Raw genomic sequence first — 24,829 nt, 5'->3', positions numbered from 1 at the left:
GGACTGCTCTCTTTTGAATTATAAGGGCTCTGCTGATATTATATTTGTAGCTATTTCCCCAGAGTTTGATGCTATATCTTAACTTAGATTCTATCAGAGCATAGTAGACTGTTTTGAGTTGATCGATTCCCATGACCTCCCTAAGACAGCGTAAAGCATAGCATGATGATGCAATAGAGCTCTCGACAACCTCCAACTCATGCTTCCAGTTTAGATAAGAGTCAATGCGTACACCGAGACATTTAACCTGTTCTACTACATCTATGACAGCTCCATTCATTGACACTTCAAGTTTGTCAGTCTTGTGAGAGTTATATTTATATACTATTATTTTAGTCTTATCAGTATTTACTCGTAAATTATTTTTTGCAAACCAGTCACTAAATATTACAACTAGATCATTCATAATCTTATTTAACTCGTCAATACTGTCAGCAGAAACCGTTGCATTTGTATCATCTGCATAAACCGTCAAATTACAGTTTTTGACAGTACCTTTGATATAGTTTATGAGATCATTTGTAAATACGAGAAATAGTAAAGGGCCGAGAATGGAGCCCTGCGGGACACCACGTTTAATATCAACAGCTTCGGAATTAACAGATTTTTCGTAAGAGTTTTCAACGTTTCGTATTTCCACAAACTGTTTTCTATTTTCAAGGTAATTTAAAAGGAGTTGGTAAGCATTGCCTCTGATCCCATAGAAATCGAGCTTTTTCATAAGAATAGCATGATCGACTAAATCAAAAGCAGAACTAAGGTCAATAAAAAGACTCGCCACTCTTTTACCATTGTTAAGCTCTGTCACAATATCATTTACAAGAGAGTCAATAGCGTCAACAGTCCCTAAGTTTTTTTGGAATCCGTATTGCCGAGGACTGATGACATCATACAGTGTGAAATGGTCTAAAAGGCGTGATTTGATCAGCTTTTCAAAAACTTTTGAGAGAACTGGAAGAAGCGATATCGGCCGATAATTCTTAAGGTCAGTTTTTGATCCTTTTTTGTAAATTGGCAGGACCCTAGCCACTTTTAACTGTTCGGGAAATACTGCAAAATCGAAACATCTATTAAAGAGAAAAGCTAATGGTTCTGCTAGCAAGTCTATACAATCTTTTACCACAGAAATGGGCATTTCGTCAAAACCACTAGATTTTTTGTTATTCATATTTTGAACTATTTTCATTATTTCAATTGAAGTTACTGCATGAAAAGATATGTTATTGAATTTAGTACTATTAGATTGTTCAAGTAGATGTACAGCAGAAGGCATATCACCAGTGTTTGGGTCATTACTATGGTCGAAACCCTTTGAAAAAAAGTTAGCTATTTCTAGAGGATTATCAACAACCTCATTCTCTACCTTCAGAATAATTTTGCCAAGTTCAGGTTTGTGAGATTTGTTACGATATTTATTAACAACATTCCATATTACTTTTGCCGATCCTTTGGCACTACTTATTTCTGACTGAACTGCTGCCCGTTTTGCATATCTGACAACTCTTCTAAAGATATTAATATATTTGTCTTTATAATCTATTATAGATTTGTCACAAGTTTCTTTGTTTAAGTTAGTCAATACACGTTTCATTTTACTCGCTACTTTAATACCCTTAGTTATCCACTTAATTTTGGAGTCCTTTATCAATTTTATTTTTTTCTTAGTCTTTTGAAAACTATCGTTGTAAAAATGTGAGATGTTATCAAGAAATTCACTAATGCTCAAATTATACCAGTAAGTATTTATTAATCTATTTCGAAATGACTGGAGATTTGTTTTATCACTTATATATCTTTTTTCCCTAAACACAAATCTTTGGTTAAGATCATTATTCGTATTAGTTTCTGTTTCTAATTCGCAAAAAATAGCAGCATGTCCGTCAGCTAGACCGTTGTGATCAACTTCAGTTGTCAAAATTGAATCGCTGGACAAATTTGTAATGAAGTTGTCGACGCAAGATTGAGAATCATTTCTTCTAAAGGTGACATCATTGATAAGATGCTTAAAATTGTAAGACTTTAAAAGATTAAGAAAATCATTACGGTGCTTATTATCAGTTATTAAATTAACATTGAAGTCACCAGCAATAATAGCTTTTTTATTGAAAAGTTGTTCTAGCAGTAATTCAAACCTTTCCAAGAAAACATCAAAATTCTTAAAATATGGTGCTCTATAGCAACAGCAGATGTGTAGACTCGTATGTATATCCCTTACACCACAAATTTCAAACCCTTCAGCTAAATACAGTTTGTCACAAAACGCAAGAACTTCAGTATCTCTGTTATTCAAAGCCAAAATTAAAGTGCCACCTCTTTTTTTTGTCGGCCGTGTGTTGTGACAAGCTATTTTATAATTTTGTAAATTCAGAGAACTAATAGAATTTTTGTTCAAAAAATGTTCACTTAAACATACATAATGTAATGGTTTGTTTTGCGATTCAATGTAAATTTGGATTTCATCAGCTTTGTTTGAAATACCGCAGACATTTTGGTGGAGTATATTAAGACTATCATACATTTTACAATTTGGCACGAAAAAAATCATCCTTTTGTGTACTGTGGTCAATTACGGAGTTGTGAGAGATCCAGGAAATGTTGTGTTGTAAGTTTTCAATGATGTTTCTCATGCCAAGATTATTTAACCTACCACTCCAAGCAGAAAACATATTAAATTCCAAATTTGCATTATTGTCGTAGACAAAGAAGCAATTATTATGATTACATAGATCGTTCATCAACATGTTATTAAATCTTTCTACCCTTTCATTATAAAGAGGTCGACCACATATAAACGTTGGACAAGACAGAATAATATTTGTAAAGTTAATGGTTTTTACAATGTCTCTTATGTAAAGCACTAGTGCATTCACGTCAGTCAGGTCCTTGAAGTCCTCTTCTCCAAGAATAATAACGCAGTAGTCATTCATCGTCATATTCTGCAAATGCGATGTTATTCCTTGGAGCAGCTGTTTTATTCCAGCGCCTGGCATGATGTGATGGCAATAAGAGAAATTTTGAAAACTATCGTTATCTCTAATAATGCGAACTATATTGTTTTTATTGTTGCTGCTCAAAATTAGTAATTTAGGCTTGCTAGAGAGGCTCACATTTTGGTCTCTTCGAGAAGCAACTACCATTGGCTCTTTTTGCCCTCCCTGTCCTTCAGATTTTTCATTAAATATGCTCCTTTTCACTGACTGGAGGTTTTTCTTACTGACATTCTTAGCAGTGCGACTTTGTGGCACTTGTTTTTTTCTTTTTGGTTGAGCTTTTGGTGTCTCTACTGTTGATATTGGCTCCTTTTCTTTTAGTAAGTTTCGGTATAATTCACATTTCTCACGTGACTCAGTTAGCTCATCTTCCAACCTAATTTGTAACCTAAGTTGTATTTTAACCAACCTAAGTTGTATTTTAACGCCGAGTGTGGAATTGAAAAACGAGCAAGTGAAAGGATTCTATAGTTGAACCACGAGCGAAGCGAGTGGTTCGAGAATAGAATCCTGAACTTGCGAGTTTTTTAACACACGAGAAGTAAAATACATTTGCACCCGAGTGTAACACAAAACTTTTCCCCTCACTGTAGCGAGGAAACTACAACGCAAAAAAATGCGTTTATCACTGTTTCCAGTAGTTCCACAGGTGGTAAATCATCTTTATTACTAGATTCACCTACTTTTATCAATTATAAAGCAGTTAATTTGACTTTATTCAAGGTCAAATTACTTTATCCACTAGTGGATAAAATGCGTTTTTACCCGCTGGTATTAAAGGACAAAACACGTGTTTCCGAGCTAGTAAGGGGGAAAATAAATAAATAATGGGGACACCTTACACAGATCAACTTCGCCCCTAATTAAGCAAAGCTTGTACTATGGGTGCTAAGCGACGATATACATACTTAAATAGATAAATACATACTTATATACATAGAAAACACCCATGACTCAGGAACAAATATCTGTGCTCATCACACAAATAAATGTTCTTACAATGACACAAAAAACGCCGATGTGAACTCTACATTGTCCCAAAGTTTCATCCTTGAGAATTTGAGGAAGGTCTGAAATTTAAAAAAAAAAAAAAATTATTATCGGCGAGCTTGACGTCTTATAACATTTTATCACTATTTTTAACCCACGACGCAAAAACGACGAGGTAATATAAGTTTGACGTCTCTGTCTGTCTGTCTGTGGCATCGTAGCTCCCAAACGGATGAACCGATTTAGATTTAGTTTTTTTATTTGAAAGCTGAGTTAGTCGGGATTGTCCTTAGCCATGTTTCATGAAAATCGGTCTATGTCGGTGTTTTTTCAAAATTTAAATTTTGTGGTTAGGTTATGCCCTCAGCCCCTCTAGCACAACTTGCCTAGTCGCGCGCGAGTTCATACTTGAAGTCGCGCTTGATGTATGGACTCGCGCGCGACAAGGCAAGTTGTGCTAAAGGGTCTGAAATGCGTAGTTAAAATCTTTCAGGTCTCATGTTACACCGTGTATATGACTATTGTCAAGAGGGCGCTGTTATTCTGATGCGGTGACAGTTCAGTATAGTAAGAAAAAAAAAGTTTTTGAAGGCACTGGTCCCACCAAAAGTGACTGGTCAGGCTTTATGATTACTTATAGTTCTTATTGTATTCTATATTTATATTTTGGGAACACTTGTAAGGAAAATCTTTGGACACACTGAAGATTTAATAAAGTTTAAAAAAAGTAATGGAAGAACTGGATTATATTTTCTCTGGGTTTCTAAATGGTAGCATTTTTAATAAATTAGTGCCTGCGCCAATTTCTGGGGTTAAGTTGCCAAATGGAGCCAAACCTAATTTTGCAAGACGTGGGAATATTATTTTACATAATATTCTATGTACTTAACTGAAAAGAATGTTTTTTCTTTGATGAAATAAGGCCTTCACACACACTGACGTCCATAGGTTACGGTGACCGCTTTCCATCAGGCGGACCGCATGCTTGTTTGCCACCGACGTAGTATTAAAAAAAAAACTGACACCAGCCGACCTATATACATACTATAATATTATAAGTGGGAAAGTATATATGTGTGTCTGTTTGTTTGTCCGTCTTTCTCGGCAAAACGGAGAGACGAATAAACGTGATTTTTTTCCCCTCACTAGCTCGGAAACACGTGTTTTGTCTTTTAATACCAGCGGGTAAAAACGCATTTTATCCACTAGTGGATAAAGTAATTTGACCTTGAATAGATGCAAATTTTCTGCTTTAAAATTGATAAAAGTGGGTTAATCTAGTGATGAAGATGTTTTACCACATGTGGAAGTACTGGAAGTAGTGATAAACGCGTTTTTTTGCGTTGTTCTTTCCTCGCTATAGTGAGGGGAAAGTTTTGTGTTACACACGAGTGCAAATGTATTTTACTTCTCGTGTGTTGAAAAACTCGCAAGCTCAGGATTCTATTCTCGAATCACTCGCTTCGCTCGTGGTTCAACTATAGAATCCTTTCGCTTGCTCGTTTTTCAATTCCACACTCGGCGTTAAAATACAACTTTGCACTCTTGTATAACAAATAACTATTAAGTGGACAGTTGAAGGGATGGAGAGTGACATAGGCTACTTTTTGTCTCTATAGTAGGTATTGCCACTTTTTTAATTTGTTCAAATTCTTTTTAACACTTTCGCTACCAAGAACCCGACTGTCGGGTACACCGCTCGTAGAAGCGTAGCCGATTACATGGGTTTCCCCGTATGTAGCGAAAATGTCGTAGCGCCGCGTAGAGCCCGGTTTCGAAAGTGTTACCCCCGACGCAAAAACGAAGGGGTGTTATAAGTTTGACGTGTCTGTCTATCCATCTGCCTGTCTGTCTGCCTGTCTGTCTGTCTGTCTGTTTGTTTGGCATCGTAGCTCCCGAACAGATGAACCGATTTAGATATAGTTTTTTTTGTCTGAAAGCTGAGTTAGTCGGGAGTGTTCTTAGCCATGTTTCATGAAAATCGGTCTACTATGTCGCGGTCGGGGGTTTTTTCAAAATTTTAATTTTCTGGTTAGGTTATTGGACTATTAGTGTCCGTGTGTGACTTGCCTTATTAAGTTTTTGGTTGATAAGGTATGAATGGTATCTTATCAAAAGGGTATTGAAAAATTACTATTAATAATGAATTTTAGAATTTACACAATTATGTTCCATGGAATTAAGTTTATGTTATAAAATACATAGTTTTACTTACATATATGCTTTTCAATCATATTTAAACTAAGTACCTGTATTACCAAAGCAAAATAATTAAGAGAATACCGTGATATCGTATTTTGTAAATCGTGATTTACGGATTCTGACATTTTACTTGATAGTTTATTGTAGTACCAATCTAACCAATTACCTGATACATCTGACAACTTACCTGATACAAATCCCTGTGACGAGTACGACGTACGAGCAGTGAACATTTCTTGATAATGAGGTAAAAATGTGCTGTAGTTAGAAAAGTTTCCAGTAAGCAATTTATCTGACATTTTACCTGATTCAAATCTGGCTTTATCTTTAACACCATTATATTTCGTCACTTCATTTTTCAGATATAAATTTATATTAACCATGTAGTTTCCCTATTGTACAGGTAGCATCGCACAAATAAAATAATAATATTTTCAAATGAAGTGACTCATATAATTTCGATCGAACTTCACTTCAAGAAGTTCGCTTGATCATAAATTAGTGCACAGATCTTTGTTGCCACCCAGCCAAACAATAGGCTAGTTTCCTATACTTAAAATAATATATTTTAAGTAGTGCACGAAATAAAGCGCCGCATAATTAGAAGAAAAACATGGACAGTAGTTATGTTTAAACATAATTACTAATTAATAAGTCAAAGAGAAAGATATAAAGTGGATGAATTGACCGTGTCGTAACTCCTCAGTATTTCATAGTAATTCCATATTTGCAAATCGTTTTGACAGTTCTTAAAAAGAAGCTGATTTGACTAGTAGGAAACTAGCCTATTTTCACCACATCCATCCCGGACCACAAAATTATTGATTCATATTATGCTGTAATTCCTTCATCCGGACTGTTGGGTGAAACCTGTGAACAAAATCATAAAATACCCGATAGTCGACAGCAAATGTGTTAATTTCGCAACATACTACACCCTGTTTTTATTGAATTCCGTTAACTTTAAGGGAAGATTCTTTCGTTCAAATACAATCAATTTCTCTAAGAAACTAGCCTCTTAACTCTCACGGTTAGCGAATTATTAAAAAATAATAATTTAATTACTGAACACGTGTGTGGCATCCCTTACCACTGCCTAATGTTATTTTTTGACATGTGCCGTCAAACACTTGATTATGACTTTAATGTTATGATTAAGGTCCTCTCACACTAATTAATCCATTTATTATGTATGGAGACGAAAAAAATTTTTTTTTCTAATTTAACAAAAAGCGATATACAGGGTGGTTCCTGATGATGAACCGTACTGCGTGTTGAATTTGACGGAAAACAAAAAAAAAACACGGTGTATAAGGAAGGACAAAATGTCTGGCATAAAAAAAAAACTTCAACATTTGCTCACAATACGATTTATTCGTACGTATCAAAGTCATAATGAGTATTTGTGTGTGTTTAGTAAAACGTCCCACTTTGTCGGCTACCATTAACACATTACTTGTATCTTTATATGAATGAGCCGACAAAACTGCTTTATAGCAATCGACAAAGTGGGGCGTTTGTGCACACTCACATTTAAACTACTTATATAAAGTCAGTTACTTCGTCGGCCACACTACACTTTGTATCCACGACATATAATACTGCACATTAGTATAAACTCCCGGTATTCCGGCGCCGCAGCGCGGTCCAAACGACACTATACCGCGGACGACATATGAGCAATTAATGTCTCTGGCGAAAGTCATTAGAGGCCCGCCGCTGTCACCCTGGGAACAAAAATTGATCTTTTGTATTGGCTTAGGGATTACTAATGATCATAGAGGAAGAGATGTAACTCCATACATCAGTAAACGCAAGTTGTTTGTAGTGAAATCTAGCTTCATCCACGCGTCAACTAGCGTAAATTATCAGTACTGCAACTTGCCAATAGATGGCGCGACGAACAAAAAGTCTAAAACTCGAAAATTTTTAGCTAATATTACAATAATATTAATCAGTACTCTGTTTTCTCCTCCCGCTTGTAATATAAGTTGTAAACTGTTTTAATATTACACTTTTGGTAGACGCAACACTGTTGGCACCTAGTGTCGAGTAGTGGTACTGATAATTAAAGCTATTTGACGCGTGGATGACGCTAGATGTCACTACAAATAACTTGAATTTACTAATGTATGGAGTTACAACTCTTCCCTTACTCAACTCTATGCTAAAGGTGGACCAATATAAGTGCACTGAGCATAATACCTATATAATATGTATAGTAAAAAATATTGCTATATAATTGCTATTATAGGATTTCATCTTCACGGAAAGATTAGTCCGTGTAGAGATACGTAAGGTTAAATTGAATGTATGACAAAACGACAATTTGACACATTTCTATTTTTAACCCCCGACGCAAAAACGACAGGGTGTTATAAGTTTGACGTGTGTCTGTCTGTTCGTCTGTTTGTGGCATCGTATCTCCCGAACGGATGAACCGATTTAGTTTTTTTTCTTAACTTCCATCCAAATAGAAATGGATATCTTTAGGCACAGAAAGTTGTCTAACATTGTGCCTAACAAGAATAGTACATTACTACAACCATTTTCCGCCGAGGTATTTTTATTTATTTATTTATTTAAACTTTATTGCACAACTAAAGAAACATGTACAAATGGCGGACTTAATGCCAAAAGGCATTCTCTACCAGTCAACCATTGGGTTAAACAGAGACATATATGTTGGCGCAGGAGAAATAATAGCTAACAGAGACAAATATAATCGTGACATCAAAAATTTACTAAACTCAGGTTGAATACTAATACTTATATAAATTTATATAAAGATAGACTAATATATATATAATTACATATATATGATGGTGAACATTATTTGAATTCTTCTGCCAGAAGATGCTTGCGGAGCAGTCGTTTGAAAACGAGTTTGCTTGGGGCTTGTCGAATAGAGAGGGGGAGAGAATTCCAAAGGCGGATTGCCTCGACGGCGAAGGAGTTAGAGACGAAACCAGAACGGTGAGAAGGAATGGAGAGTTTGAGAGAGCGGGAGGAACGTAGTTCACAGCCTGGACGGGGGTAATGAAAGTGAATTTACATTTCAGATAACTGGGAGAGTAGGGCTCGAACAAAATGGAGAATAACATGCTCAGGATTCTAAAAGACCTACGACGACGAATGGAAAGCCAATTTAACTGGCGACGATATGAAGAAATGTGGTCGTATTTGCGTAGGCCGAAGATAAATCGAATGCCATTGTTAATAAGACGGTCAAGTTTGTTGAGATGCTCCTGTGAGATATTGGTCATGCACGCGTCTGCATAGTCAATGACTGGTAAAATTAGCGCTTGCACGAGTAATTTCTTAGTACCGACTGGAAGAAAATTCTTAAATTTATAAAGATAACGGAGCGTTCCACACACCTTACGACTGACTTCAGATACCTGGTCATTCCAAGTAAGGCTTGAGTCTAAAACAAGGCCGAGATCTTTCACTTGCTTAGATATTGGAATGACGGTGCCATCAAACAGGATCGGTGCAACGGCAACAGCACCGAGCTTTACCAGCTGATGTTGGCTTCCTAAAACAATAGCCTGACACTTCGCTGAATTGACGCTGATACCGAAGCTACTGGACCATTCAGCTATGTGATCCAGGTCGTCATTAATCAGCGAAATGGCAGAGTCTATGTCTTCTACAGGAGCTTGAGTGTACAGCTGCAGGTCATCTGCATACAAGTGGTAAGAGCTACGGATTTTGGAGGTGATTTGATCAATGAAGACGGAGAATAAGAGAGGATAAAGAATCCCACCTTGTGGTACTCCAGTGTTCAGATCACACCAGGCAGATAAGGAACAACTGGATTTGACTGCCTGAGCACGGTCAGCAAGGTAGGACACAAACCACTCGGTCGATTTTGGCGAGACTTTCAGATGAGAAAGAATCGCAACAAGTAAGTCATGATCCACCGCATTGAACGCATTGGAAAAATCAATGAGCACCAACACCGTTACTCTCGAATTTTCCATGCCGTTTCTTACATCTTCAACCACATTGAGAAGTGCGGTGGTGGTGCTGTGACCAGATCGAAATCCCGATCGAAAAGAAGAGAGCAGGTTATTACTATGAATAAATTTAGAAATTTGACTATGCGCTGCTGCCTCAAGAATTTTTGATAGAAAAGGTAGAATGGAGATAGGCCGAAAATGATTGACTGAACTAGGGTTAGATAATTTAGGTAGTGGAATGACAAAGGCCCTCCGCCAGCATGAAGGAAAGACCCCAGAGAGCAGAGAAGTGTTGACAATATGTGTGAGAATAGGCAAAATGCAGTCGAGAGTAAGGGTGATCATGACTCTACTCACATTATCGTGTCCAACCGCTTTAGACCTAACCGACATAACTATCTTTTTGATCTCATCTTCAGTGACAGAGGTGAATGTAAAAGTGTCAACATTTGGGAAAGGTAAAGATGCGATATAACACAAGGTTTTGAATTTTATTAAAGAATTGAGAACGGGTGTCTGAGAAAAATGTAAATTTAAATGATCAAGAGAAAAGGAAGTGAGTCAACATCGGCCTTGGTTTTACCAATTCCGAGTGACCGGAGAAATTTCCATGTGTCCGCGGGTGAAGAAGTCGTAATGTTGTCGTGTATGTAACGTCGTTTCGCCGCTCTTACCACCTGGTTGCAGCGATTTCTGGCAACTTTAAAAAGCCGCCAGTTTTCGTCACACCGATTCCGCTTGTAAGCGCGGAACGCTCTGTCCCTCCTCATCATTGCCTTACGCACGTCACTAGATATCCAGGGAGCTGGTGGCCTCTTTAGCCTAACTGGTCGAACCGGAGCATGATCATCAAACAGTTTCAGAAGAACAGAGTTAAAGTGAGAGACTTTATCATCAACAGTTTGTGCCAGCAATGTGCCCGACCAGTCAGCCAAAGTGGCATCCTCCTTAAGTTTTTGAATATTAATACGCGCGAAGCCACGTAAGTGAACTACTACTGGTTCCGGTTTTGGCGGCTTGATTTTGTATGAGACATATATTAGGTCATGTCGTGAAAAGCCAGGTGCTAACATTTGACCGAATTTTACTACGTGATCTGGCGACGATGTGAAAATCAGGTCCAGCCAGGAATCAGGGGAGTCGATATTGTGGTGCGTTGCGTCCAAGGGCAATAAAGAAAAATCAGATGACGTGACAATGGATCTTAGCTTGCGCGATCTGGAACTATCTCTCAGAAGGTCTGTATTAAAATCACCCATTACAATGTGATGAGCACATTCAGTACCAATACCAGACAGAAGCACCTCGAGTGTTGAAAAATAATCAATCATTGGTGGGCAGTAAACTGTCCCCAACATAATGCGCACACCAAGAAGCTTCACCTCAACGATTAAGTATTCCATGGAACCGGAATATTGAGAGGGAGAGGAATCAATTATTTTATAAGGAATGTCCGCTCTGAGATACATGGCCACTCCTCCGCCGCCTTTGCCTGTTCGATCGTTACGTAATAGGATGTAACCAGGAAGGCTGCAGGAGGTTGAGGATATATTAGGTTTTAGCCAACTTTCACTGATAAGAATGGCATGTACGTTACACGAAGAAAACGAATCTAGAAAGTCAGTGAAGTGGCTTAAGATACTTTGAGCATTTATATGGCACCACAGAACACCCCACTAGAAGCCAAATGCAAGCGATATTGTTCGAGACGCAAATCACCAATCCTTGCGGGGTGAGGCGGGCGCGCACGGTGCTGCCATTGGTCGTTTCAAATAATGGCGCGCCTTTATGATTAGCAGTAGGGATGGGAATGGGACATGTCTATTATAGACAATGGTACCGGTACCAGTACTGTGGTGAATTTGTTTTGCAACAAATTATAATATTATAATTAAATTATAATAAGGCCTAGTTACCCTTCGGGTTGGAAGGTCAGATGGCAGTCGCTTTCATAAAACTAGTGCCTACGCCAAATCTTGGTAGTAGTTTCCAAAGCGGACCCCAGGCTCCCATGAGCCGTGGCGAATGCCGATGCCGGGATAACGCAAGGAGGATGATAATTGTGATAGCATCTCAATAAAAATCATTCTAGTAACTAATAACTAAACTGTGCATTTTTACTTACGTTTACTAAGTTAAATAACCAACTAAATATTCTAAACTAATCAATGAACTAAATACCACTACAGACTCTACAGATTCTAGATAATTATTCACTATTACAAATCTGCTTTCTTTTATCTAAATATATAAAAGAAGAAGCTGACTGACTGACTGACTGACTGACTGACTGACATATCAACGCACAGCCGAAACCGCTGGTCCTAGAGATTTCAAATTTGGCACGTAGGTTCCTTATATAGTGTAGAGGAGCACTAAGAAAGCATTTTTCAAAATTCACCTCCTAAGGGGGTCAAATGGGGGTTTAAAGTTTGTATGGGGAAACAAGATTAGTTTGACTATTTTATTCGAAACTTCACAGGAAGATTCCTTAAGACATATGACTGACTACGTGTTTCAGGTTTTTTGAAAAATTAACCCCTAAAAGGGTGAAAAGGGGGTGATAAAGTCAAAAAATCAATATGGGTATCGTTTTTATGGTTTATCGGGTCGCTGATCACGATAAATACAACGTTTTTAAAATCTAACGAGGCGGAAGTGAAATACCTTCTCCCCTGTTGTGGTGCAATGGGGTTTAAATATATAAAAGAAGATATTGACTGACTGATTGACATATCAACACACAGCCGAAACCGCTGGTCCTAGAGATTTCCAATTCGGCACATAGGTTTCTTATATGGCGTAGAGGAGCACTAAGAAAGGATTTTTCAAAATTCTCCTCTTAAAAGGGTGAAATGGGGGTTCAAAGTTTGTATGGGTAAACAAGATTAGTTTGACTATTTTATTCAAAACTTTACAGGAAGATTGCTTAAGACATATGACTGAATACGTGTTTCAGGTTTTTTGAAAATTTAACCCCTAAAAGGGTGAAAAGGGGGTGATAAAGTCAAAAAATCAATATGGGTATCGTTTTTATGGTTTATCGGGTTGCTGATCACGATAAATACAACGTTTTTAAAATCTAACGAGGCGGAAGTGAAATACCTTCTCCCCTGTTGTGGTGCAATGGGGTTTAAATATATAAAAGAAGATATTGACTGACTGATTGACATATCAACACACAGCCGAAACCGCTGGTCCTAGAGATTTCAAATTTGGCACATAGGTTCCTTATATGGCACAGAGGAGCACTAAGAAAGGATTTCTCTAAATTCTCCTCTTAAAAGGGTGAAATGGGGGTTCAAAGTTTGTATGGGAAAACAATATTAGTTTGACTATTTTATTCGAAACTTCACAGGAGGATTCCTAAAAGGCATATGACTAAATACATGTTTCAGGTTTTTTGAAAATTTGACCCCTAAAGGGGTGCAAAGGGGGTAAAGTCAAAACACAATATGGGTATCGTTTTTATGGTTTATCTGGTCGCTGATTACGATAAATACAACGATTTTAAAATCTAATGAGGTGGAAAAGAAACTTTCCCCCCTGTTGTTCTGCAATGGGGTTAAAATATCCAAAATAGCCATAAGTATAACTTTAGTTTTTATCTTTACTTCTGGTTTAAGAGATTTCAAATTGACACGGAAGTTCCTTAGAGGAGCACTAAGGATTTTTCAAAGTTCACCTCCTAGCATGATAATTTGACAGGGGCAAGGACAGGGACAGGGCCAGGGATAGGGACAGGGACAGGAACGGGATAGGGATCGGGATAGGGATAGGGCTAGGGCTAGGGATAGGGATAGGGATAGAAATAGGGATAAAAATAGGGGACGGGGACGGGATAGGGATAGGGGCGGGACGGGGACAGGGACGGAGACGGGGACAAAGATAGAGATAGGGACGGGGATAAGAATAGGGATTGGGGTCGGAATAATCGGTCGGCAATCGATATCTAGGAAGTGTAAAATGCAGGTGGCTCAGTGGGAAGGGATTAGTAAGTAGGCATCGGCGAGTATCCTGCATCCGTAATAACTATTACAATGTGCTGTAAGAAGATCGTTGTTTTGCTTGCCTTTTATATGTTTACGTTTGCAATATGTATAAGCAAAATGGAAAAAAATTGTAAGGGATAATGCAAGGAAGTACTTTTTACCCTACCGACCATAGGGTCGAGATACTGGCTATGTGGGTTGCATGAAGTTTCCCCAGTATAAATATTTATGTAGGTAAAATACATACATATTCGTACCTACTACCTACGCTGTGGTCGCTGTGTAACAATTCTACAATCATTGCAAGAATTTCTTTAAAAACAATAGTAATATGTATAAGGTACAGTCAGCCAAAACCGGACCGTACAGCAAATAGATCAGTTACAATGGCCCCCCAGTCGAGAATTGCCCCGCTTTACCTTAATCGAAATAATCGCGGACAGATGTACCTACAAAGAAACCTACGGATCGAAATGAAAATCTTATTTTTTGTAAACGTTTCAATAAGAATACTTTTATTACGCGGGCGAAGCCGCGGGTAAAAGCTAGTATTTCATAAAATGGTAGCACATGGTACGAACGGCAGTACGAAGTTCCCGCAACAGACATAAACTAACATGGCCCCATGCCTAGTCGTTTACGTGAAAGGGATAGCATATCACATTGTTAACTCGGTAAAGAGGGATGGACGCGCCTCGGCGCCGCTCAGCACAACCATATTGACCAGTATAAATGAACTCCGCGGACAATAAACAATATTCAACAAAATAATTAATTTGACTTAACTGTGGAATGTTGTTTCATCTTTTTTATATGTAGAAGTGTTAGAAGACTTGCCACACCACTTTATGCTGTAAGAGACCATTGTTTGCAACCAAAATTGATTATTTAAGATTTTTTCCCGAGCGGACACGGACACTGTTAGCGGGTCGTATACTTGGGCGCTACTGATCGGTGTCGCACGCGTTCAAACTTTTATAAACCTGATTTGTCGTATGCTTGGTGACCGCGAGTCGCCCTGTAAGGGCCATCTTGTTGTATTGATCTGTGTATGGCACACATTAAAAACATTTTTATTATTTTGAAACTCGCCCCTCAATGACGTACCAAGGTTAATCGAGTCATCAAGTGAGTGAAACGAGTTAGACAAGCTGCAAGCAGAATAAAATGAGTCGTCACATCCATCAGTAGACATACAAATAAATAAATATAAAAGAAATAAAAATAATATATAAAATATATATTATAAGATACAATAAATAACTAATTAGCGAATTCTAAATGATTACGGGCCTGTTTAACCCGCCGGTCAACTACACTACACACACTTATCAAAATAAATACTAAAATCTTAGAGAGAATACAAAGTATACAGTACATTAATATTGCAAAAGGTAGTTAATGAAAGCAACACAACAGGATATAAAAACTACACTACATGATTTCCGAACGTTCCTTCAGCGCTGTCAGCCGTCACATCATGAGCGCTGTCATTGTCATTCACATAACCACAACAAGTCACAATAATAAACGATTTTTACGTCGGTAGAATGTAAAAGTACAAGTAATAGATAAAAAAAAGGGTACTCGTGTAAAACAATATAAAAAAGTAATGGAATACCTAACTACCGCAGTGAATATGAGCTTATTTCGAATTGTTCTTGGCTCGCCTCGCACCACGCGTCATCGTATCGCTGGAGTCCTTATTGTCACCATCGACACCGACGTCTGTAGCAGGGCCGCTTGACGTAGCAGCCTGTTCTGTGACGGGAGGCGGGCACTCGCTGACCAGCTTACGCAGCTGCTCCGCCGTAACCACCCGGAGAGTCTTACCAGCCGAGACTTTGATGAAAATAGTGCCATCTAAAGTCCAGACACTACGCATGCCGTAATGCTTACGCGCGTCCATGAAAACAGCTTGTCGTTCGCGCGTCAAGTACTCCGACACAACAACAGGAGATCCTTTAAGAGCTGTCTTCTTCCTCCAGATGGCATTTTTGAGTGCTGGGTTGTTGCAACGAACCAGGATAACACGAGTCCGGCCCGCGGTAGCAGCGCCAAGCCTGTGGCACACAGAGAAGGCAGATGACGAGGCCTCCGCCAGCTGCAGCCTGTCCCGGCATATGGAAGAAACTGTCTCGGCCACATTTTCACCGGCCACCTCGGAGACACCCGTGAAGATAAGATATTTACGCCGGTGACGCATCTCAATGTGGTCAATGCTGTTGCTTAGCGCTGAGATTTGTGCATTGATAGCTGCTACCATGCCTACGGTCAACTCCTTGAATGTTTGCAGCTCCGCTCTTAAGGCTTCAATTGTGTCACACTGTGGAGAGGCTGCCCGCAGAGCCGCTTCCATGTCTGCAAATCGTTTTGTTATCAAGGCCTCCAGTGAATTTTGTGCAGTTGATATAGCCTCCAGTGATGACATTTTTCAGATTTTTTATTTTTAATGAGTCCAAAGTCCAGTGCAGTGAGGTTGCCGGCAGGTGCTAGTGAATAACTTTTTATTGGAGCATTGATGGAACTTGCCTACACTGTATGTATAAATTTATTAATTTTACACTATTTTTATCACAAATTTTTGAAAAAATATTTATTTAATACTATTAAAAGTTTATTTATGATTATGCTGACTTGTCACTTTAATGAGCACCTACCCTCTTCCCCAGGTATGTATAGTGCTTTTCTCAAACATGGTATGAAATAAAGTCTACTGAAAATAGTAACTTTGGATGGCTGTATCTCCTAAACGGTGCGTCGTAGCGCAAAAATAATCGAATTTTCGTTCCCCTTTGACACCCCGTATACGCTTATAAAAAAACAAAAAGTTAAAAAAAAATTAAAAAAAAAACGAAAAAATTTTTTTTTGTATGAAAACGCACCCAAAATCAAATATTGTCTAGGGCCCGTACCAGTTGCAGTCGGCACGTCTATAAGGCCCCTTATAGTTTTTTTTTTAATTGGCTAAATACCTGGATGTTATGTCACAATTATCTGTGTTTGGAAATTAAAAAAGAGGACTTTGCCGGCCTTGGCCTGCAAGGTTTGTATGAAATTCCATTATCTATCAATCGTCCTAGCCGCACCTGCAACGTCATACTTCGCTGCCAATTATAAGGCACATAACATGCCCACAAATGGTCTCGACGGAAGATCAGCGCTGACCTTATGGTTAGCAATATGCTGAGGCGGGACCATTTCGTGGCAAACAACATTTATACTGTTTTTTTTTATAACCATTTGTTTGTATTTTTTTTATGTGTGTTTACCATGAATAAATGCTTTGTATTGTATTGTATTGTAACATCAATATTTCATACCATGTTTGAGAAAAAGTCATTAAGATGTCATCTTTGCCGTTGGTAGTGGGTATGTCTTTGATAAATAAATAATGCAACAAATTAGCTGACAAATCTGTCAGTGACAGCTTACCTGACAGAAATCCTTATTTTCACCTTTACCGCCTGCAGCACACAGCATGGTTTCCTTCTCAAACAAGTTATTTCACAAATTACTTGACAAATCTGACTAATTACCTGACAAATCTGACATCTTACCGGACACGAATCCTTGTTGTCACCTTTACCGCCCGCAGTACATAACATGGTTTCCTTGTCAAACAAGTTATTTGACTGTTATCGAACTATTTGACGGATCGGACTAATTACCTGACAAATCTGACATCTTACCTGACACGAATCCTTGTTGTCACCTTTACCGCCTGCAGTACTCAACATGATTTCCATCTCGAACAACTTATTTAAATGTTATCAAACTATTTCACGGATCTGACTAATTACCTGTCAAATTGGCATCTTACCTGACACGAATCCTTATGTCATCTTTACCACGAGCTGCACATAACATGATTTCCTTCTCAAACAAGTTATTTAACTGTTATCGAACTATTTGACGGATCTGACTAATTACCTGACAAATCTGACATCTTACCTGACACGAATCCTTGTTGTCACCTTTACCTCCTACCGCACATAACATTTCTTTATTCTTTATTTTCATGGTTTCCTTGTTAAACAAATTATTTGACAAATCTGACTAATTACCTGACAAATTGACATTTTACCTGACACGAATCCTTGTTGTCTCCTTTACCGCCCGCGGCACACAGCGTGGTTTTCTTGTCAAACAAGTTATTTGACAAATCTTACTAATTATCTGACAAATTGACATCTTACCTGACACGAATCCTTGTTGTCACCTTTACCGCCCGCGGCACACAGCATGGTTTCCTTGTCAAACAAATTGTCCGCTGTTTGTGAGAAGAATTGCTTGCAGTATGAATCGTAGTCATATTCTGGTACCGTCACCTGAAACGTAAGCACGAGTACCTACAGTAATGTTAGCAACTTAGAAATAAGAAAATAAGATACCCCCAGAGATGTTAAAAAATAGGTAGTGCAATGTATTTAAATACAAAATGCAAATACTTTGAATTTTTACCTATTTCAAATAAAAATACAAAATAGTTTTACAAAAAGGTATTTGAAATACAAAATGCAAAATAGGTATTTTCAAAATACCTTTATTCAAATAATAGTTATTTGTTATACAAGGGGGCAAAGTTGTATTTTAACGCCGAGTGTGGAATTGAAAAACGAGCAAGTGAAAGGATTCTATAGTTGAACCACGAGCGAAGCGAGTGGTTCGAGAATAGAATCCTGAACTTGCGAGTTTTTTAACACACGAGAAGTAAAATACATTTGCACCCGAGTGTAACACAACTTTTCCCCTCACTATAGCGAGGAAACTACAACGCAAAAAAATGCGTTTATCACTGCTTCCAGTAGTTCCACAGGTGGTAAATCATCTTAATTACTAGATTCACTTACTTTTATCAATTTTAAAGCAGTTAATTTGACTTTATTCAAGGTCAAATTACTTTACCCACTAGTAGATAAAATGCGTTTTTACCCGCTGATATTAAAGGACAAAACACGTGTTTCCGAGCTAGTGAGGGGAAATAGTACACTGTGGAACAAGGGAGGTAAGGGGGGTAATTAAATACGAGAGTCGTGATACATTTACGACAGCCGCAGGCTGGAGTGAATATAGACACGACCCTCGTATTTAATGATCCCCTTACCTCCCTTGTTCCACAATGTACTATTCTATCGTCGACAGCTCATCGCTCACTCGCTTTTCGGACCAGTGCTTATGCCCGCTTGATATTGGAGTTATAGAATATTATAAAATTAACAGGTAAAAACTAACGTCTGGATATACATAGTAATGAAATGAAATGAAATATTTATTTTCCAAGTAGGCATATTACAATGCGCTTATGAACGTCAAATAAAGCTACGCCGGCTCTAACCCTACGCCTCAGCCTCGAGAAGATTTCAGTCCCCCCTCAGTTGGAGGGGGGTATCCACTATGGGACCGGCAAGAAACTCGGCGGGCCACTTCTTTTCAAAACATTACATCTTATAATTAACATGCATTAAAAAACGAGATACAATTTAATCAGCAAAAGTATTCATCAAAAAAAAAGAAATATTAAATTAACAGACTAGGTAGGTAGTATATCTATTTATGCTATCGCGATCATACCTTTACAAGTATTTCAGACTCGCTAGCCTGTTCTCCTGTCTTGCCCCATCCAGCTAGAATCCTGTCTTTAGTTATAGGGATAGCTTCGGACGGCAGACACGCGGGTCGAATGAACTCCGAGAATTCTACCCTGAAAAATTCAAACATAAATAAATATATAATTATTATAGAACATTTTTTACACAGATTGACTGAGCCCCACGGTAAGCTCAAGAAGGCTTGTATTCTGGGTACTTAGACAACGATATAATATAATATACAAATAATAATAATTTAATAATAGTATTAATTGTATGTCTTTTCCATCACGGAACAATGGTATTTCGGACCTTTGGGAGGCGTGCGCGGGGCCGAAGCCAACGCGTAGAGGCCCTTTCGACACTTTAATGAAATGTAAGGGGTACACCGAGCGGATGTTGCCCTTGCCCGTATCATGGGACACACGCAGAGGCAACACCCGCCAGGGTGTAAGGAATAGATTTGAGAGTTAATGGAATCTAAAATGAACTGGTCTATTTTGATGAAAGTGATGGACTAAATACTGGGCTATAGATAAAAAACCGGACGCCTGCCTAATTAAACGGTATCCAATTTTATTTCCGGCAGACGGTGACTCGTCCCCACTAGATGGCCACAAAAAGCCGGTCGTCAGACATTACTCAAATACATTACTTTAAAAATTGGGAAACTGGATTTTCTAAACCATAAATAGGGAAACCAAAAATAGGGAAAGAGTTGTAACTCCATACATCAAATGTCAGTTACGTATTTGTAGTGACATCTAGCGTCAATCACGCGTCAAGCACGCGTTAAATAGCTTAAATTATCAGTACCACTACTCGACACTAGGTGTCAGCAGTGTCTCGTCTGCAAAATTTAATATTAGAACAGTTTACAACTTATATTACAAGCAGAAGGAATTGAAAACAGAACTGATTAATACTATTGTAATATCAGCTAAAAACTGTTGAGCATTAGACTTTTTGTTCGTCGCGACATCTATTGACAAGTAGCAGTAGGTACTGATAATTTACGCTAGTTGACGCGTGATTGACGCGTGGATGACGCTAGATGTCACTAGAAATGACTTGCATTTACTGATGTATGGAGTTACAGTCCGTCTAGTATAAATGTTTACCTTCTATCAAGTTCTAGAAGAGCGATGTCATGTTTCTTCTCATTCTTCTGATACAGCTTGTGTGGGATGAACCGTATAATGTTGAAGAGTAAACCATCTCTGGCTTCGGACTTATTTGTTGCTCCGAGTAACACGTAGCGGAGGAGACCACTGAAAATAAGAGTTTTGAATGATTCACGGTTATTTTCATTAGATTTATTTGGACGGGGACATAGACCGTGATTGACTTTTTGATTTTTGTCGAGCTCCCGATTTTTCGACGCAGTTGCATGATCACGGAAAACTGACGAAGGCGGGTGGATGTCAAAGTTGCGTAGACAGATATCTACCCTCCTAAACAAACGTAGTGACACTGTGAGTGTAGTGTGTTTGGACATACCATCGAGTGTAAATGCGACCAGTGGTAACGCTGAAAGTGAACGCATCCGACGCGCGCGAAGGAGGGATCGCGGATTAGATCGCGCGCTGTCTATGTAACTTTAACATCCACCCACCTTCGTCAGTTTTCCGTGATCATGATGCATGCAACTGCGTCGAAATATCGGGAGCTTTACAAAAATCAAAAAGATAATCACGGTCTATATCCCGGTCAATATAAGTCGAATGTAGAGATATAGTGCGAAAAGGGTATCCTTCGTATTTTTCCGGAAACGTTCGCATTTGTCGTGCTAGTTCAGTCAATTCAGTACATCTTGTACTGAGACTGACTGAAATAGCATGACACGTTTGTACGTTTCCGTAACAATACATACATACATACAATCACGCCTGTTTCCCTTATAGGGGTAGGCAGAGCACATGCAACTGCTAAAGTTACAGTGCCACTCTTGGCAAATAAGGGGTTGAAAGAAAACGAAACTGACATTGCAGTAACAGGTTGCCAGCCTCTCGCCTACGCCACAATTTACACCATATCCCACAGTCGCCTTCTACGACACCCACGGGAAGAAAGGGGGTGGTGAAATTCTTAACCCGTCACCATACGGGCAACAATTTGTCCATAACAATATGTCTTTGAATAAACTTACTAGTCTCGGTGTGATAGAACGTGGCCCGCAGTCAAGATGAAACGGTCGCTTATGAGCGATCCGCCGGCCACCCACACTACTGGCCCCAATCCAGTGTTGACGGTATTTCGGCAGCCTAAGAGTGCCTGTAATAAAAGCGTTTTATTACTCTTCGAAAAAAAAACCTTGAAAAAAAAAAAACAACCACCACTCTGTATACTTTTTGTTAAATTCGAAAAAATTTTTTTTTCTTTTCCATACATAATAAATGGATTAATTAGTGTGAGCGGCTCTTAATCATAACATTAAAGCCATTGGTCAAGTGTTTGACGGCACATGTCAAAACAAAAGACATTATAGGAAGTGGCAAAGACATGTATAACTCCGTATAGACAGATAAAGTCTAAGAAAAAAACGTACCTCAGTACCATACAAAAAAAGCAACGGTGGCCTAGATGGCATTACACCTTTGGGGTACGCTCAGCTAGATGGCGCTAATATTAATATTTGACATTTTAACACATCAAGCTAAGAATATGGGCCAAATTGTCAAACTGAGGTTCAAAAGTTTTAAGCCTGTGTCTAGAGATGGCAGTCTATGCACTGTGATTACACATTTTACTTCGACAGTAACTCTCTATAATACTAAGCTCGATCCTCTTTGGAAGTGGTAAGGGATGCCACACACGTGTTCAGTAATTATATATTTTTTTTTAATAATTCGATAACCGTAAGAGTTAAGAGGCTACTTTTTTAGAGATATTGATTGTATTTGAACTAGAGAATCTTCCCTTAAAGTTAACGGAATTCAATAAAAACAGGGTGTATATAATTATGTAAGTATAAGCTGTAATGTTGTAAAAATTTCTTGGAATAACCTCGTAAGGCCCATCATAGTTAGTTTTCCCATTTTAAATTTGAACCCTGTTCTATAAGTAAATTGGTAAGAATTTCGTTTGTTTCAAAAACCAACGAAACAAAAGAAATGCTACTTTATTCGGTTCATGAAAAATTCAAATTAGATTGCAACAACTATGTACATTTTAATGTACATTGGGCCTTACGAGGATAAATAAATAAAATACTAGCCATGTGTGGGAATTCGCTGCGTCGTGCAGGCGTCCCTCCAGTGATTCTATCTCCAAACTCCTCGACGCTGCACGTGTCTTCTCTCACGTAAGCGTCGGGGTTCGCATCGCTGGACACACACACGTTCACATATCGCTGGTATTCGAGGCATTCTGGAAAATAGTCATCTTATCAGCCAATGTCGGCTTAGAGAAGCGGTTCTTAAACTTATTTTCCCATGGAACCCCTTTGGAAAGCAAAATATCTGACGGAACCCTTAAATTAAATAAATTAAAAAAATAGTTTATTGCAATCAGTGTTGCCAGACGGAATCTGAAGTATACAGTAGAAAAATGAATAAAAAACCAGTAGATCGGGAAAAAAAGCAGTAGACTACAAATATTGATACTAAGTGAAGAAGAATGAAAGAAAAATTATACTGTGACATGAACACGGTCCTGGAACTCTTTTAAGACTTCTCGCGATTTTAAATTCATGAAGATTGGCGTTGATAGGTTTTGGAAAAAACATACGAAGGTCATTTTGATAAACTTTTTTTCTTTCTTATCCATGATCAAATGTTTGTATAAAAAAAAACCGAATCAGAATCCGGCCACACATCAAGAAAAAACTTATCCCATACAATTTTTACGAAGATAAACTTATTCCACACTAGCGGCCCGCCCCAGCTACGCATGGGGATTAAAAATGGTTATACAAATACATAGTAAGTTATCCGTAAAAGATAGACATATGCTTTCGCGGACTTTTATGTAAACCTATGAGAGATACAATATTTTGCCATACAGATCATGACATAGCTCAAACGGTTTGGGCAGCGTTTTCGATTAAGGCTCTCAAAAAGTGGGATTTTGTCCGACTTGTTTAGCAAATATCGTTATATTTCAAACAAAGTCTCAACAAATTATATGCTTAAATCTTCCCCAAGAATCACTTATTCATGGGTGAAAACCGCATGAAAATCTGTTCAGTAGTTTTTGAGTTTATCGCGAACACGCATTGACAGACGCGAAGGGGGACTTTGTTTTATGAGGTGTAGGATACATTCAATTGATTCCATTCCTATTCAGTATCGATGGGGCAGTTGCACAAATAAGAACTTTTTCTCAGACTTGCAATGAAATGTTGTCGGGACTACTACGTGTCCGGTGAGCTGAGTGAAGATAATATTTCATAGTACAGTTTACAGCAAAAAAAAGCCTGCCTGTAAAGCACCCTCCATTTGTTTCTAAACGTCAAATGCTGACACTACACCATGACATTTAGTAATCAGAAGAAAAACATTAATAGTAGGTACTAATGCACCTGAATGTCACCGTTTAATAAGTTACCTCAGAGTTAAAAAAAAATTTGGCGCGGAATTAGAAGAGTTTTCTTTTTGCCTAGTAGATTTCTTTTTTCATATCATTGCAAGTTTGAGAAAAGTACTATAATTACATGCCTCGCCGTGAAAAGGGCTTACAGGCTTCGTATCACTATCCTACTCAGATGGATATACCTACACAGCATGTAAGCCCTTCTTTCCCGGCATCTGACGTAATGTACTATTATTTGATATGAATACAGAATATTAAACCGTACAAACATCAAACTTCTTGCACCCGCCTAAATCGCTATTGCTAGAAGTCTGGCTAATGAAAGTTGAGCCCGAAAAAACGTGGCAATTTCAAAAAAATTTCAGTTGGCAACACATTGATAACATGGTTTCTTTTTTATTATTTATAATTAATTTAGAGCACTTACTTTACTAATTTTTGTGGTGTTATTCATTATTATTTATAGATTTCGCTGTTAACTTTTACCGAAATTCGTTAAAGTGACAGTCACACTGACAGATGACAACCGATGATATGACATCCAGAGTTGCTGTTTTAAAAAAAAT

At 38.2% G+C, this 24,829-nt stretch overlaps 1 protein-coding gene across 1 annotated transcript in view; it reads right to left on the bottom strand.

The window, feature by feature from the left end:
* Window positions 1-7,536: 7,536 nt before the first annotated feature.
* The window catches only part of LOC125239931 (venom protease-like), a 31,437-nt gene continuing 14,144 nt past the window's right edge, over window positions 7,537-24,829 (bottom strand). The window contains exons 5-10 of the mRNA XM_048147706.1: window positions 22,948-23,099; window positions 21,880-22,004; window positions 20,852-21,001; window positions 19,714-19,843; window positions 18,339-18,470; window positions 7,537-7,909 (exon numbers count right to left, since the gene is read on the bottom strand). Coding sequence (XP_048003663.1) covers window positions 7,739-7,909; window positions 18,339-18,470; window positions 19,714-19,843; window positions 20,852-21,001; window positions 21,880-22,004; window positions 22,948-23,099 — 860 coding nt within the window. The 3' untranslated portion in view covers window positions 7,537-7,738. The remainder of the gene's footprint in view (window positions 7,910-18,338; window positions 18,471-19,713; window positions 19,844-20,851; window positions 21,002-21,879; window positions 22,005-22,947; window positions 23,100-24,829) is intronic.

Source organism: Leguminivora glycinivorella, chromosome 26, assembly GCF_023078275.1.
Source record: "Leguminivora glycinivorella isolate SPB_JAAS2020 chromosome 26, LegGlyc_1.1, whole genome shotgun sequence".
Classification (NCBI taxonomy): Eukaryota; Metazoa; Arthropoda; class Insecta; order Lepidoptera; family Tortricidae; genus Leguminivora; species Leguminivora glycinivorella.
The sequence above is the reverse complement of the archived record's forward strand: the minus strand, read 5'-3'. Positions and strand labels throughout refer to the sequence as shown.